The sequence below is a fragment of the Carlito syrichta genome, unplaced genomic scaffold, assembly GCF_000164805.1.
Source record: "Carlito syrichta isolate Samal-C Ts95f unplaced genomic scaffold, Tarsius_syrichta-2.0.1 Scaffold287280, whole genome shotgun sequence".
NCBI lineage: Eukaryota > Metazoa > Chordata > Mammalia > Primates > Tarsiidae > Carlito > Carlito syrichta.
Window position 1 is genome coordinate 20397 of NW_007231376.1, and position 18118 is coordinate 38514.

At 36.1% G+C, this 18118-nt stretch overlaps 1 protein-coding gene across 1 annotated transcript in view; it reads right to left on the reverse strand.

The window, feature by feature from the left end:
- The window catches only part of LOC103254656 (cysteine and tyrosine-rich protein 1), a 120289-nt gene that overhangs the window by 15145 nt on the left and 87026 nt on the right, over positions 1-18118 (reverse strand). The window contains exon 3 of the mRNA XM_021709803.1: positions 5008-5165. Coding sequence (XP_021565478.1) covers positions 5008-5165 — 158 coding nt within the window. The remainder of the gene's footprint in view (positions 1-5007; positions 5166-18118) is intronic.

An 18118-nucleotide genomic window follows, 5' to 3' on the forward strand; every position in this document is an offset into this window, starting at 1 on the left:
GATTTAGAAAAAAATGACGGTTGACTTCTGTGCCCCAGGAAGTGCTAAGGTCCAAGCAGACCAGCTGCTTCAACCAGAAGAGCCCTGGCCACTTGCTCCTGAGTTCCTACTCAGTCAGCCACTCACATGCCCACTTACTCATAGACACGTACACAAAATTTTCCATATATTCACTCACTCACACTGGGACTCGCATGGTACAACTGGCTCTGCCACCATCTTTCTCCCTTTCTGTGTTTCTTTGGTAATATTAATCTTGATCACTTGGTCAAGATGTCTGGTTTCTCCATCATGAAGTTACTAGTTTTTCCCTTATATCTGATACAAAATCTGGTGGATACTTTAAGATCATGGTCTCCTCTAGAGAATGGCTGATGAGAATCAGTTGATGACTTTTGACCAAATATTTTATTATGGTGGTTTTAAAATGATAGCATTTTTTCAATTCTACAACTCCTTTTTGCATTTATCCCTTGGCATTCTTCTATTAGAAAGAGCTGCCACTCTGCTTCTTCATTGTTTTTTCCTTCCTTCCTTCCTTCCTTCCTTCCTTCCTTCCTTCCTTCCTTCCTTCCTTCCTTCCTTCCTTCCTTCCATTCTCTCTCTCTCTCTCTCTATAAATATATATCTATATCTATATCTATCTATATATATAGATATAGATATATAGATAGATAGATAGATATCTTCCTGGTTTCCTCCCTTCCTTCCTTCTTCCTTCCTTCCTTCAGAAAACTCAGTAATGTATGTCAGTTTCCTTTGCTTATGCTGAGGATCTGAAAAGTAGTGAAAATGTAAAACCTGAAAAATAATTCTTAGCTTCATGTTGACAACTTCAGAAATAATTGTAATTAAAGAGGACACCTGTTCCTTCTACGCAACATGGCAGAAATGAAAAACTTAACTTGGAAGGTCACTGTCCAACATAGCTAGACAGGCATAACAGCTGAATGACACCTTTTCTTCCCTAATGACAAGTAATAATGTTCACTGTAGGGTACCCCACTGCACACTTTTACCATGGGATAAGATAACCTTTGCTAAATGAGGAAAAGCGTGTACTATAAGGGGCCTGCCCTCCAAAAACTAATTCTGTTTTTGGGGGCCTCCCATTTATCTGACCTTTAGGCTGTAGGAGTATACAGTAAGTTGGGTTGTTGTCTCAATTATCACAGGATTAATTAATTAACATGAGTAAAAAAGCATTTGTATTTCAATAGAGGAGAGATTTTGAAGTACTTCAATACCATTATGTGTTGTTTCCTGATCCTTTAAATAAAAGTTTAATTAGTGCCTTTGAGAAGGAAATGAGAAGTAATCATGCAAGTCACGTTTTGAAGACCTAGTCTTTTTGCAGTAAAAATGCTTCCAGCTTAAGGTTCATTATGTTTCTAGCATTATTCGGTTCCTAGAACAATGCATTTACTGAAAATGCAACACGCTGATGCAATCTGTCCATATGAATAATGCCACCATAAGGTTTTAAAAACACTTCTATGCACAAAATGAAACCTCAAACCCAAGGTAGCAGGTGACTTTGCATTAAATCAGTGACAGTCTGTATCTTCTAATTTTATTCAAAGTTTGAACTTATAGAAGGTAAAATAAAATATTAAACATTTAATAAAATATTTTTAAATGTTTTAAAAATTAATTTTATTAAAAGACTTTTGGATCAGCAAATGAATATCTAGAATGTTATTTACAAAGTACTTTTCCCTGCCTTCTTGCCAATTAATTTCTCTGCTTGACTTTTCTCTGTTCCTTTCTTGGGTTATGGGTTGACCCTGGAAAAAAATGGAGGGATGTGAAGAATAAAAAATAATTCCATCTATTTTTTTCCCTTATATTTCAACATCTTTACACCAACCCTAACTATGTTCTTGCACGTTGGGAAGATCTGAAATTGCAAATTGCTTTTATAGTGAATAAAAGCTACATATTCCAGGGTGAAATTTAAAGTCAATTTCCTTAATATTGATATGCAAGGAGGCCCCCAAAAAACAGAATTAGTTTAGTTTTTTGAGGGCAGGCCCTTTATAGTACAGGCTTTTCCTGCTAGGTAAGTATTCTTGGAATCCACTGTCATCAATGTACCAGCCAGTGTTGTTGTCAGAGGCTGTGTTCAACTTCATGAATTTTTTTTGAGATTCTTTCACTGTGTTTGCCCATTTCATGATGGGTGATTTACACAAACAACCTGCTCACACTCTGTTGAGTGTTCAGTAGTTTTTTTTTTTTTAAACTACAATTGGCATGACCTTTATGCCCCAAACCTCCCTATTCACCCGATCTCACTCTGAGTGATTTTTTTGTTTGTTTGTTTCCCTGATGAAGAAAGTCCTCAAAGGGAAAGTTCTGCCAATGTGAAAGAGATGAAACAAAAAAACAGCAGAAGCACTAAAAGGCATAAAAAAATGACATGTTCAAAAACTGTTGAGAAGTGCAATAAGCGTCTTGATGGGTGTATTGCATTAAATGGAAAGAACTTTAAAGGTGACTGTAGTTTAAATAGGTAAGAATAAATACACAATTTTTTATAAATGAATTCTGGGTTATTTGGGGGGTCTTCCCTCATATGACTAAACCAAATCAGGTTTTGTCATTCACTCAGCTGACGATTCACTATGTGGAGACTGGCCTTATATGCTTGGGATAGAGTGGTAAGCAAAATAGACAGATACCTGCGTCATGGAGTTCATATTCTAGGAAGATGAGATGAATAATAAACATCATTAGGTAAACTATATGATATCTTAGAAGATTAATACTACTCTGGAAAGAAGCAGAATAGCACAAACAGGACTGGGCTACCATGGGACTGACACATTACAATCTTAAATAGGGCAGTCAGGGCAGGCTTCATTCAGGAGGTGACTTTTCATTCAAGGCTTGGATGAAGTGAGGGAGTCAGTGTTCTATGCAGAGCCCTAGGGTGAGAGTGTACCTTTGGTGTTCACAGAACAACAAGGGAAAAAGGTGACGGGAGCCAGAGTGGCAAGGGAGGGAGTAGAAGGGAAATGAGGCTAGAGAAATAGAAAGAGGAGCCAATTCATGCAGTGCCTTGAAGGCCTCAGTAAACAATCTGCCTTTTACTTTGAATAAAATGAGAAAGCACTGGATGGCTTTGGCTTTTCCTCTGGGGGAAACGGGGAGCCATGAGAAGATTTTGAGCACAGGAGTAATATCGTCTGACATCTACTTTAAAAGGTTTGCTCTGGCTACTGGGTTGAGAATAGATCCTTGGGAACCAAGGGCGGATGCTGGGACACAGGTCAGGATGTTATTATGGTAATGGAGGTGAGAGCTGATGATGTCACTTTCACCAGGGAAGTAATAATGTCTTTTTCTCACTGTGAGAAGTCAGATGCTATGTATGTTTTAAAGGAAGAGTCAGCCGGGCTCGGTGGCTCAGCCTGTAATCCCGCGCCTTTGGGAGACTGAGGTGAGTGGATTGCCTGAGCCTGCAGGTTCGAGACCCGCCTGGGCAGGCGAGACCTCATCTCTACAATAAATCAAAAAATTAGCCAGGCGTGGTAGCGCGCGCCTGTAATTCTGGCTACTTGGAAAGCTGAGGAGGAAGGATCGCTGGAGCCCAGTAGGTCGAGGCTGCGGTGGCCGGGAGTGGCCACTGCACTCCAGTCTGGGCAACAGAGTGAGACTCCAACTCAAAAAAACAAAAACAAAAACAAAAACAAAAAAAGGAAGAGTCAAGAAGTTTTCCTGGTGGGTTGCATGTCGGTTTGAAGGAAAGAGAAATCAAGATTGACTCCAGGGGTTTTGGCCTGAACAACTAGAAGGCTATAGACGCCATCAAGTGAAACAGTGAAGGTTGTGAGTTGATGGACATATTGGGAGAAGGTCAGAAATACAGCTTTATACATGTTAAATTCAGAATACTGATTAGACATTCAAGTGGAGAGTGCCAGTAGGTACTGGGATGAAATGAATCTGAAATTCAGAAAAGAGGTTTGGAATGGAGATATATAACTTTGGAGGCATTGGCATATAAATGGTGCTTAATACCTAGAGACCAAATGGAGCAACCAGAGAAGTAAGTGTAGATAGAAGATGGAAGAAGACACAAGACTGAGCCCTAAGTGCTGTAGCAATGAAGACACTGGAGAAGAGGAAGAACTGACAAAAGAGGAACAGGAGACACTATCATTCTCGCATTCATTTGAAATTTATTCCCTCAAGTTCAAGATGATAGACAAAAGATCAAATGAGGAAGGAAGGATTAAGGACTTCATACACAGGGCAGATTGCTCGCAGAAGGTGCCCTGTTCCTTTCTATGGGATGACGAGAGAGAGGACATGAGTGTGGATGGGAAATTAACCTCCTAAGAAGGTACTGAATTTAGAACTTGCATTCCTTTTATATGTCAAATTGTACATACATAGATTGATTTAGAAAGCGCTATTGACATAATCAAAAGCAGAATGCAGCATTTTGTTTATGGTGACACAGGAGTTCAATATATTTATATGTCGAACTTACAGTATATTCTCAACAAATACTTGTCAAATTATTAATATATTACCCTTGCTCTTTGTTGAGACTTTTGACATTATGTTAAAGCTGTTCCCTTTGCATAATGAAGACATATGAAAAACTTTCTTCAATACTTTTTCTCAAGACATGTAAGTCTATTGAATCAGATGCCAGTTTATTGAGACATATACTTTCTCTATAATTACTTGTTAGATCTCACTGACACAGTGGGTGTGAATTGCCTATTTATCTTAATTCTGTCTGACTTGCAATTGTAGTCAATGAGACAACCATTGAAAATATGACTATTTTCAAGTATGAGATGTATTTTATTACTTGGATCTAAGTAATCTTTATTCAAAGCTAGAACTTCAGTCTACATTTACTTAGAAATACCCTGTGAAACTGCAGATTATTTCAGTAAGAGTCTTTAATGCTTCCTTTTCTCCCTAAGGGGTAGAGCATAACTAACAAATCCTACTCTTCCTTCAGGAGAAAGCAGTTTAGCTCACCAGGATAGGTGGAGATGCAGTCGATGTGGGCGGTCCTGATGCCACACATGCGGATCCTCCAGTTGTTCTTCATGCACATGCAGATGCAAATGGCAGTTCCCACAATGACCCCCATGATAAATACGATTCCAAACACGATGCCAGCAATTGTGGTGCCCCTAAAAAGGAAAAATAAAAGCGCGTTTATGAAAAAGCTTCATAAATACTCTTCAGTCTTTCACATACATCTTCATGACCACATGACAAATGCTTCTTTATAAATGTTCTTAAGGATAATGTTTTTTAAAAAGAGAGAATTCTCTGAGTTAGTCAAGTAAATAGTCTTCTGTATTTCAATATAGAAGAAATGTTACAAAACTTTAGGGGATTCTTTTCCAGCACGGTTGACCAACTCATCATTCAGATTGTGGTTCCTAAACTTTTTGCATTGGTACGAAGCAGAGTTATCCAAATATGCTCTCTAAAATAACAATGGAAAACACATTCTGCTGTATATATAAATAGCTCAGAACTGATCTATTGAGCATAGTGTATATTTGTTTAATAAAAACAACCTGGCAAATGTCAAAATAGTAAATAAAATTTAACATTTATTCCTTAGTAAAACTCTTCAGAGAGAGGAATTTTTTCTTAAAAAAAAAAACAAAAACCAAACAAAACATCATATTGTTTAATTATCCAGAGAAATTATGACAAAAAAGTATTTCCATTAAATTCAGGAACAATATTAACAAAAGATCTGTTGCTATTAATGTTAATGGTTTTCTCCAGAAAGTTTTAACTCATGCAACAAAACCATACATAGAAAAAAGATTGCATGAAAGAGTCAGCATTGTCATTATTTGTGGATAATATGATTTTTAGGTGTCTACACTTGTCCACTGTTTTGAAAAGTATTGAGGAAATATTTATAAAAATGTAAATAGTGAGCAGGCAGTATCATTTCTAGCAATGCTTTCTGAGGAAATATAGCACATGTATACATAAATAATATAACAAGGATGTTCATCAAAGTGTTGCTAGTAGCAAACTATGGGAAATATCTTCATGTCCCTAAAAAGAGGACTGACAGAAAAAAACACAGTACATCAGAGAATGAATCTTATATAATGATTAAAAAGGGTGAAGAGACTCACATGTATTGAGGTGAAATGTTCATGAAATATGGTGAACTTAATGAGAGAAAAAGCTAGTATTAACAGGATAATACCAGTACTACCAGAATAATTGCCATGGGGTAAAATTGTCTATATCAAAATTTTAAATATATATAATGATTATCTTGTAAATATGAGAAAACTAAACAAAATTAACTTTCTAATTTGTGTATTCTTCCAAAGCAACATTAGCTTTTTCTTTCTAGTAACGTCCTCCTATTTCTCAGTAGTATTATTGCATTTCTTTATATTTTATATTTTTACATATTATGTATTGGTTCCTCTCATAATATTTAAGATAGGCCTCTCACACAAGCTTTATCATTAGTTAAAGAAGTCATCAGTATTTATATAACCATGACATTGCTTACAGCTGAGCCAATCAATGTACCTAGGTTACCTTTCATTTCTCTTACAGTTTATTCGTTTAAATAATTTTCATGAGTTTTCATTTTTTCATACACCTCTTGCTATTCCTTCCTTCTCAAAATTTCTAGAAATCTTCCCCACAATTATTAGAAAGCTGTTCACACTCAAATACAGTAAAAATAGTGCATCAGTTCTGAAGTTTTCCCTCTTACAGCCACTAACATCATTGGCTACTCTGAATCTGAATTGTTCCCCCATAGAACTGTTTGGTAGTCCTCAAGTCTAGTTTCTGGAAGCATTGCTACTTCTTGGTGAACTACCCTGTTTGCTGAAGTACATTCCTGAATAGCTTCTTTAAAAAAAAAAAAGTTTTGGGGGGCCTCCCTTTTGTTCCCACTTCACCTGGTTTGAGATCAGTTACCCTTATTGATGTTCTGTCTCTCTCCCTCCCCCCTGGCAGTTTCCAGCTACTGATAATCCCTTTCTTATTATATTTTTAAAAATATTTTATTTTAAAGATATGGGTACAATTCAGGATTAGGTATACAAGTGGACATTGTACAGGTAAAGTTTGGACCTCCCTTTGGTCCCCACTTTGCCTGGTTTGAGATCAGGTACCCTTTTTGATGTTATGTAACCCCCCGCCCCCAGTCAATCTCTTTCTTATAGTATTATGGTAAATGTTCAGGGTTCACTTCTGAGTGAGAACTTGTGGTACTCAGTTATTTGTCTTTGTGGTAAATCACTACTACAGACTCTAAATCCATCCAAGTTGCTGTGAAGTCCATAATTTTCTTCTTTGTTGGGAGCCAACATCTATAGCTACATGGCTGAGGCCTGTAAAGGCCCATCTGGAAGATCGCCTCTGGCATAGGATATCAGTTATACCTATAATATTGGCATGTGATTAGTGACCAGTGTGCATACATGGCAGTAAAATTTATAAGTAAATCTCTATACACCTGATGGAAAGTTGCACAGTAGAATTATTTTATATGACCTTGTCCCTTCTAAGTTGTACTTCTTTCTAGATATTTTTTACTTCTATTTCCTTGTAGACTGGTTAGTCAGCTCTTGTTCCCAAAGGCAGTTTCTCCTAGGATTAAGATTAGAAACTAAATTATCATAATAGTTTTATTACCCTGCCCCTAGCCAGGCAGGACGTTTTTCTAGTTTCGTAACATGTCGAACTCTGTTTGCTTCAGCCCGTGGTCATTGTCATGGTAACCGTGCAGCCCATTATCCAAGAGTGTGACAGCTACTATTTGATTTTTAGAATAGACTTGTTTGGATAAAACATACATTTAAGACGATACAATTTCCATCGAAAAGGTTTAAACAGTAATAAGCATTCATAGAAAACTTTTGAGTTTTGTTTGAGCTTTTAAGTTTCCTTTTCTCAGATTATGACTTTAGTTCCTATTCCTGTAGGCCAATTTTAAGATCTTTTCATTAGTGTACCGAAATTTTCCCAATGGTGTTGTTTTTGCTTCTAATATGACAATAGGAAATTTTACACGTAGCCATGTATTAATATACTAGGAAAAAAGATTTAAGTTTTGGATTAAAGTCCAATCACTAGATCATATAAAAATTAAAGTTTAGGTTTATGAAACTCATATAAGTCATGGTAAGGAATAAGATTTGAATTAATTGTTATAGAATTACAGGGCACTATGTTGAGTCATAATAGGTTAATGAAATAAATAAAAATTAAGTCATTTAAGTAAACTTATAGATTATAGTGTTAAGTTGATAATATCAACCGTTAAAAAATATTAGGAGTCAGTGAACTTGGATTGAACCTAGAGTTAACTTAGAAAGTTTTTGTATTAATAAGGGTTTAGAACAGAGTATAATATGAATGATTTATTGAACATTATGGAAAACACTTTGAACGATTTGTATTGAAATTGTGCACCTGTGACCTTAATGTAAGCACGACAGACATCATGGAGTTCGAATTGTCTGTTTGGAACTTGCAAGTCTCATGATGGTCTTGTGATGCATGGTTTGTAAAGCAAGGAACTTGTACGCCCCCAGCAAGTGATTATCACACTGCTGGAGGGTATAGAAAATGGTATATAAGTTGGAAAAGGTTTGAATAAAATTGGCTTCAGTCCTGATCAGACTGTTCCCAGAAGAGCTACCTTCGAGTGGTCTCTTCTCGCCATCTCCTGATTCTCCAGTGCAGGTCCTAACCCTTCCCTCCAAGGTTGGAGCGGGTCTCCGACACTTCTTCTTTATGGCTATATAATATTCCATTGTGTATGTGTACCACATTAAAAAAAATCCAGTCCAGTTTCAATGGGTGGCATGGTTGGTTTCATGTTTTGCTATTGTAAATAGTGCTGCAATAAACATGCGTGTGCAAGTATCTTTTTGGTAGATTAAAGGTCCTCTGGATATACTCCCAGAAGGGGGATTGCTGGGTCATATAAAAGGTCAATTTCAAGTTCTTTTAGGAATTGTCACACTGTTTTCCTTAGAGATTGAACTAGTTTGCATTCCCACCACCAGTGTAGAATCATTCCCTTTTCTCTGCATCCTCGCCAGCATCTGTTGTTTTTTGTTTTATTAACGATGGCCACTGAATGGCTTCTTAAAGAAAGATCCAAAGGAAAGTAGATTTTGTTGAGTCTTTGTATGACTGAAAATGACTTAATGCTACACTCTCACTTGACTGATAATTCAGCTATGTATGGAATTCTAAACTCTGAGACATTATTTCTCAGAAATATGAAGGCATTGTTCACTGTCTTCTAGAATCTGGTGCTGCTGTAGAGAAATCCCATGGCATTCTAATTACTTTCCTTTGTGTGATATGGTGTTTTTCTTTTTTCTTTCTGGAAGTTCTTAGCATTTTGTTTTTATTCCTAGTATTCTAAAATTTTATAATGTTGCCTGGATTAAAAAAAAAAAAATTATTTTGCCAGACCCTTAAATTTCTTTATGTTTGGCAACTCATGTCCTTCAGTTCTTCAGACTGTTCCATCAATTGATACATTCTTCTCCACAATTTTTCTGTATCTCCCTTTCTGGAAAACTATTCTGAAATAAGTTTCTGAACTTCCTGGATGGCTCCTCTAAGTTAAAACAAAAATCTCTTTTTGCTTTTTTTGAACTACTTCCTGGGGAATTTCATTTACTTTATCTCTCAAAGTGGTACTGAACTTTTAAATTTTAGTTATCATATTTTTAATTTTCAGGTGCTGTATGTTATCCTCGATTGCACCCTCCCTTTCCTAGTGTCTTGTTTTACTTCCACTGATGCAGCCTCTTCTCTTAATCTTTGAAGGTATAAATGATACATTCTTTGAAACCTTCTCTACTGTTCATATTTCCTTTGTCTTGTCTAGTTTCCTTTCAATTCATTTTTATTTTGATCTCTTTCAGGTTTGATGTTTTCCTCAAATGTCAGGTGATCCTTGACTCTTCTATTAAAAAAAAAAAAAAAGAGTGCTGGGCGTAGTGGTTCACACCAGTAATCCCAATCCTTAGGGAGGCTGGTACTGAAAGATCACTTGGTGCCAAGAGTTTGAGACCAAACTGGACAATGTAGACAAACCCTGTCTCTACAAAAACAAAAACAAAAAAACTAACCAGTCATGGTTTCATGCATCTGTAGTCCCAGCTATTCTGGAGGCTAAGGTGGAAGGATCCCTTGAGCTCAGGAGTTTGAGTCTGCAGTGAGCTTTGATTGTGCCACTGCACTCCAACCTGGATGACACAGTGAGACCCTGTCTCTAAAAAGAAAAAAAGAAAAGAAAGAAAGAACGAAAAAAGAGTCTCTAAATAGTTGCTTGGAAGTTCAGTTTGCAAGGCCAGAGTTTGACAGATGAACTCCAGAGAAGAGAATTCCTTGAGGTCAGTTCCGTAGATCTTTTCCTTGGGACTGTTCATTTTTCTTCAGGAAAGGATGCTCTACTTTCATACTTGGGAGCAGAAAGCTGACTGCCAGTATCCTGGAACCTGGAGTGTTACTGGTAAGAATATAAACTTTCATAAAATCCGCATGCTTTCAGCTCAGAAACCAGTTTCTGACCCTGTGGTGACTGCCTGTCTTATGGGCTTCACTGTGGCAGCTTACAGGTTTAAGTCTTCAGAAACAAAAGTTTTGCCATTTAAAAGCATGATCTCTGAAGCCAGACCACCTATGTCTCAACAGTATCTGGGGAACACTGGGCAAGTTGCTAAACTTCTCTTAGCCTCAATTTCCTCATTTATACAATGAAGGTCAACATGTAGAAGATTGAAACAGTATCCCACCTATCAACATACACAAAAGTCAACTCTAAATGGATCAAAGATCTAATTGCAAAATCTCAAACTGTAAGAATTTCAGAAAATGCAGGAGACACCCTTATAGAAATTAGAGTAGGCAACAAATTCCTGATAAAAACCCCAGATATCCATGCCATAAGAGATAAGATAGACAAGCAGGATCTCATTAAACTTAAAAGCTTCCACAAAGCAAAAGAAACCATTAAGAGAGAGGGTAGACAGCCCACAGAATGGGAAAAAAATATTTGCCAACTGTTTATCTGACAAAGGCCTAATATGCAGGATCTACAAGGAACTCAAAATGTGCTGAAAAGAAAAGAGGTCCTTCTCAAAAAAAAAGGAATAAGGACAGAAAACAGACACACGAAAAAATGCTCAGCCTCACTAATCATGAGGAAAATGCAAATCAAAACCACATTGAGATGCCACCTAACCTCAGTAAGACTAGCTGTCATTAATTAAAACAACAACAACAAAACAACAGATGCTGGCGATGATGCAGAAAAAAGGAAACACTTCTACACTGCTGGCAGGAATGCAAACTAGTTCAACCTCTATGGAAAACATTGTGGTTATTTCTAAAGGAATTAGAAATTGACCTTCCATATGATCCAGCAATCCCCCTACTGGGAATATATCCAGAAGAACTCAAATCATTCTACCAAAAAGATATCTGCACATGCATGTTTATTGCAGCACTATTCACAATAGCAAAAACATGGAACCAAACTGGACTGCATAAAAAAACTGTGGTACATATACATGATGGAATATTACACAGCCATAAAGAAGGACAAACATATGGACTTTGCAGCAACTTGGATGGATTGTAGGGTCTATAATACTCAGTGATCTATCATCGCAGAAATAAAGACCAGAGTATCATATGTTCTCACTCATAAGTAGACCTTGAATATTTACCATAATATTACAAGAAACAGATTGGTAGTTGCGGGATACTGCCAGGGTAGGGTGGGGAAACACCATCAATAAAGGTACCTGATCTCAAACCAGACAAAGTAGGGACCAAAGGAAGGTCCAAACTTTATCTGTATGATGTACCCCACATCTTTAAAATAAATATAAATTAAAAAATAAAATGAAGGTCAGCTTAATGCTTATCTGACTGTCCTCCCAAATTTCTTGTCATGAGTCTTGCGCTCATGAATTCACTTGCCAGATAAATAAATTCTTATTATCAGTGCTATACATCCCATATTTTTCTGGGGGCAGGCCCATAATTCCTCACCCTAAGTCACTGGGGACAGACCTATCTCATGGGAATTTTCAGATTTTGGAAAGGGTATACATTACTAAATATTGCATAACACTCCCTGGAGCACCAGGGGCAGCACCCTGAGAACATTTACAGTGCTATCTTAAAGGTTGGAATTTTGACACTCAGAGATTACACAGAAACTAGGCAAAGGTCCCAGGTTTGTTCTGGTTCAGTCTTGCCATCAGCTGGCCTTTATCTGCAATTCTGAAAACCTCAAAAAAAACTCTGAAAAGCGAAAGTGTAGATAAGGGATTGTGAACCTGTGTTTGCACTTTTCAGAAGATATTTTCTTTTCTAAAAAAATGTTTTATTTTAGATACGTGGAGTACAATTCAAGGTTAGGTATACAAATGTCATTATGCAGGCACCCTTGTTGATAAGGTGTGCCCCCTGCCAGCAGATTTCCACTACTGCCAATCCCACGCCCGCCCTCCCCTGGTAGTTTCCCACTAATGCCAATCCCTTTCTTATAGTATTACCGTAGTTGTTCAAAGTCCACTTATGAGTGAGAACATGCCATACTTGATTTTTTGTTTCTGTGATAGATCACTCAGTATTATAGACTCTAAGTCCATCCAAGTTGCTGCAAAGTTCATGATTTTGTCCTTCTTTATGGCTGCATAATATTCCATCATGTATATATACCACATTTTTAAAAAATCTAGTCCTCTTTAGATGGGCAGCACGGTTGGTTCCATGTTTTTGCTACTGTAAATAATGCTGCAATAAACATGTGTGTGCAGCTATCTTTTCCAAAGAGTGATTTGAGTTCCCAGTAGAGGGATTGGGGGATCATATAGGAGGTCAATTTTTACACCTTTTAGGAATTGCCACACAGTTTTCTACAGAGGCTGTACTAGTTTACATTCCCACCAACAGTGTAGAAGTGTTTTCTTTTTGCCATATCCTCTCCAGCATCTGTTGTTTTTTGAGTCAATGATAATGGCCATCCTGACTGGAGTTAGGTGGTACCTCAATGTGGTTTTAACTTGCATTTCTTTGATCACTAGTGAGGCTGAGCATTTTTTCATGTATCTGTTGACTGTTTGTATGTCTTCAGAAGATATTTTCTAAGATTTTTTTCCCCACTCACATAAAAAAGTAGAATATTGTTAAGAATTTCAATAAATTCCTTTAGAATATATCTACAGGCATCTTCACTTTGTTATTAAGAAGGCAGAATCTCAGACACATTTGGTTGTGCTGCTATTAGTAATTAGAAAATAGCAGAGGCCAGTAGTAAGAAATAAATCTTTATCAGAAAAAAGATTTATCAGAGGAGATAATTTGAAATAAGAAAACTAAGAGTAATCTGGAAACCTCTTTTTTCTTGTAATTTTCAGGTCCAAATTAGATTAAATTGGAGAGATTAATTTATGTTCCAGAAATAATAAATGGCCCTATTATTCAGGAATACAATTTGCAAAGTATAAGTACGTGTTATGGAAGCTGTTAAGATATCAAATTGGGGCATATTTATATTAATTCCTTTTTAAAATAGGGAAATGTAGAAAATTAGTCACATTTTATTTCCTTGTTGGCAACTTTAGCAAAAGTGCCCGCTCTTGAGGTCAGCAGTGAGGTTGCTGTAACTAATGTGTTAAATTAGGTTTTTTTGATTAAATCATGATTTTGGTGTCCTTGATCCTTTGATACCCATTAGCAATTGTAAATTAGTTATTTAAGACATGGCAAGTATAAAACTCACAGGATTATTTACTCTGTTATTAGTTAAAAGAAACAAAAAGTAACCTTCCTGTATATAAATAATTTCCTTTAGTCACCTGTTGAAAAGAGAGAAACTATTAATTTGAAAAATTTGGCATCATTAAAACCTTGAAAAAAATTAAGTAATGTATTTTTTTTAAAGAATCTTCTTCAGATTTGCACAGTTTTCTCCCCTTTTAAATGTGTATCTTAAAATACTTATAAATTACAGGAAGTTGTAAAAATAGTATCAAGAGGAACTATGTACCCTTCACCCAGTTTCCCCAATTGTTACATCATAAGTAATAATGACACACTATCACAACCAGAAAATCAACATTGTTATAAAGTATATGTATAGTTCTGTGTCTTTTTAACATGGGCACAGAGTCATGCAATCATAACAGCAAGCAAGTACAAAGCTATTCTACCATTACAAAACATTTCCCTTGAACTACCACTCTAACTTATGGTCATACCCATCCCACTTTCACTCCATCATCAATAATCCCTGGTACCCCAATCTGTTCTCCATTTCTGTAATTTTGTCATTTCAAGAATGTTATACAAATGGAATTACACAGTATGCAATCTCTGGAGATATCTTTTTTCTTCCCCACTCAGTATAATGCCCTTGGATTCTGTCCTAGTTTCTATGTGCATCAGTAGTTCCTAGGCGAGTATATGATATGGATATAACACAGTTTGTTTAACCATTACTTATTGTAGGACATTTTGGTTATTGACTTTTACAAGTAAAGTTGCTATAAACAATCATGTACAGGTTTTTGTGTGGTCATGTATATTCATTTCTTTTGTGACAAATGCCCAGAAGCATTATTGCTGGATGTATAATAAATGTATGCTTGATTTTTAAAGAAACTGCCAAAGTATTTTCCAGAGTTGTCGTACCACTTTCCAACTTCACCTGCAATGTATGAGAGATACAGTTTCTTTGCATCCTTACCAGTACCAGTATTACCATTAAAAAAAAAAAAGCTGTTTTAATAGATAAAACATTATGTGTAGAGATACTTCATCATGGTCTTAATTTGCATTCCTTTAATGGCTAGTGAGATTGAACATCTTTTCATGAGCTTACTTGCCATTAATCTTTTTTTCTTCAGTGAAATGTCTCTCCAAGTCTTTTGCCCATGTTCTAATTGGATTGCTTGTGGGTTTTTTTCTGTTGAATTTTTGAGAATTTTTAATAAATTCTAGCTAAGCCCTTTATCAAATATGTAGTTTGCAAATATTTTCCCCAGTCTGTAGCTCATCTTTTCATCCTTTTAACAGGGTCTTTCACAGAGCAAAATTTTTAATGAAACCCAATTTATCATTTTTTTTTCATCCTGAAGAAGGTATCAGGTTCAGGTTGAACTTTTTTTTTTGGCCCATGTGTAGCCAATTATTCTAGTACTGTTTATTAAAAGTACTATCCTTCCTCCATTGTGTTACTTTGGTACTTTTGTCAAAAATCAGGTTGCTACACTTTTGTGATACTATTTCCAAGTTCTGTGTGTTTTGCTGTTGTTTGCATGAGGTGTTTTATAAATGTTAATTAGATTATGCTGGTTGGTGAAGCTGGTTTGCCCTTCTATATCCTTGCCAATTCTTTTTCTAGTTGTATCAATTGTTGAGAGAGGGGGAGGCATTTGATGTCTCCAACTATAATCGAGGATTTGTCTGTCTTTTCAGTTTCTATCAGTTTTTACTTCACATAATATGCACCTTGTTTGTTGACCCTTTCTGCTGGACCTTGAGGTCTGCCTTTTTATTTTTTTTTCCTGTGGTATCTGTAGTCAAATGATTATTGTCTAAAAGTTTTCTATCTTGCAGGGCTACCGTTTTCTGATTCTTTTGGCTAGAGAGAGCAGGCTTTTGTTGAGGCCTTTATTGTCTGAGCCCTTTGGTGTTTCCAGGTTGGTGGCTTCATCTCCAAGTCTGGGATGATTGAGTTAAAATGAAAACCCAGAAAACTGACAATTACATTGTTCTTCACCATGAGGTTTCTAGCTGTTATGCCTTTTTCTCTTCACTGTTCAGAATTTTATTTTTTCAAATATATATATATTTTATTTTTTCAAATATATATATATATATATATATATATATATATAACATCTAGGAGTTTTAAGTTATTCTTAGGAGGAATAGGGAAAAATACAGGTATGTCAGTAATGTATTTTTGAAAAATAAAATACTGTAATAAGAGGTTTTCTTTAAAATTGCAAAGTGATTTTTTTAAAGCACAAGTAATACATAAACACTTTTACGAAGTAAAAATGAGGGACGACTGTCTTTAAAGACATAACTATATTGTTTAGGTCTTCAGGGAAAAAACAATATGTCATTTACCTACATAGTCCTATGATTCAACCTTTTCCTATGCACATTGAATGTGCTCAAAAAATCTTTAACAGATACACAAAGTAAACTACTTAAACCACATTTAGTAAGCTATTATGAAACTACCACCTACAAATTCTTTGTAATAAACTAAGTGGTACACTTTAGTAAAGGCATTCATCAATTCTTAACACAAATCAAACCAGAAATGGTATTTTGGGGGGAGAAGAAAGAAATACAACTTCTCTTTGATGCTAATTAATTATTTTTACGTTAACTGCTGATTATGGGGATTATACAGTACAATTTGGATAAATATATATATGGAAAGAAAACATTCTGTTTTCAAAATACTACCATAACATGTTTCATGATTTCTACAAAATTTGAGAAATAATTATCTTCTCATGATATTTGATAATTTTGTGTGAGCGTAACATTCAGCTTTCACGGTTACATAAAACAAGCAACAGACAACAAACCAAGGTAGTATAAGCAAATTCTTATTTTCAATTATTCATTATAATTATTCTTTATAGAGAATGCTTTTTTAAGTTAATTTAGTCCAGGAGTTGGCAAATTAATGCCAGGGGTGAAATGGGGCCCACTAGTTGTTTTTGTAAATAAAGTTTTATTGGAATGAAGCCACATTAATTTGCATGTTATCTGACTGCTTTGATGCTACAATGTCAAAGTTGTACAGTTGAGAAGAGACCACGTGGCCTACAAAACCTCAATATTTACTATCTAGCCCTTCATAGAGAAACTGTACTGATCTCCGACTAAATTCACTGGTAAATAAATCAATGTTGCCTTTCCCTAGATGACTTTTTCTAAAAAGTTATGACACTAATGATATTGTCACAAAGCAAGTAGTAGCACAGATGGTCAATTTGTGCCAGAAGTCTAACATTCTATAGTATTGGGACTCTCTTAATTAGAAACTCACAAGAGTTGCAAGATTTGAAAATTCTTTTCTATTAACTGTATTAACATTGTTTACTACAATGCATTTCTGTTGGTACTTCAACACAAAAATTACTTATGCTTCATGGAATAATAAGAAGTATTTGGTCTTCGTCTCTGGCTCCTGCCACCCAGACCATGATTAGAGGGCTGGAGCTTTCGGTTTCACCACCCAACCTCCAAGAAGGGGAGAGGGGCTGAAGGTTGAGTTTATCACCAGGGGCCAGTGATTTTTATCAAATATGCCTATGTAATGAAATCTGCATAAAAGTCCCTAAATGAGTTTCTAGGATAGTGATCATATTGTGGCGTTAGGATGATGGCTCCATGACCCTTTCCCATTCCTTGCCCTGAACACCTCTACCATTTGGCTATTTCTGAGCCATCAGTAAAGTGTTCTACTAAATCCTGTGAGTTGTTCTTGCAAGTTATCAAACCTCAAGAGGGAGGTTGTGGTAACCCCAGCCTTTGCAGCCAAGTCAGATAGAAGTGTGGGTAACTTGGGGACCTGATACTTGTGACAAGTGTCTGAAGTGAGAGCAGTCTTATGGGAGTAAGCCTTAAGCTTGGTAGGTCGAAAGTTAACTTTGGGTAGCCAGTGTCAGCACTGAATTGAATTGTAGGACAGATACTCTGTTGGTGTCAGAATTGATTGATGTCAGGATAAAAAATACTCACATGCTTCCTTTTCTATTCTAAAAAAACTTTGTACATGTATATAAACATCAGTGCCTATTGTTTAGCTCCATGAGTGAACATTGACTATGTGCTAGTAATAAAAAAATTCTGAACAAAATTATGGACTGAGAATTTATTTTAAAAATGAGATTTTACAAACAACAATAGGTGCTGGCAATGATGTGGAGAAAAAGGAATGCTTCTACACTGCTGGTGGGAATGCAAACTAGTGCAACCTCTTTGGAAGACAGTGTGTTGATTTCTGAAAGAACTAGAAATTGACCTTCCATATGACCCAGCTATTCCCCTATTGGGAATATAC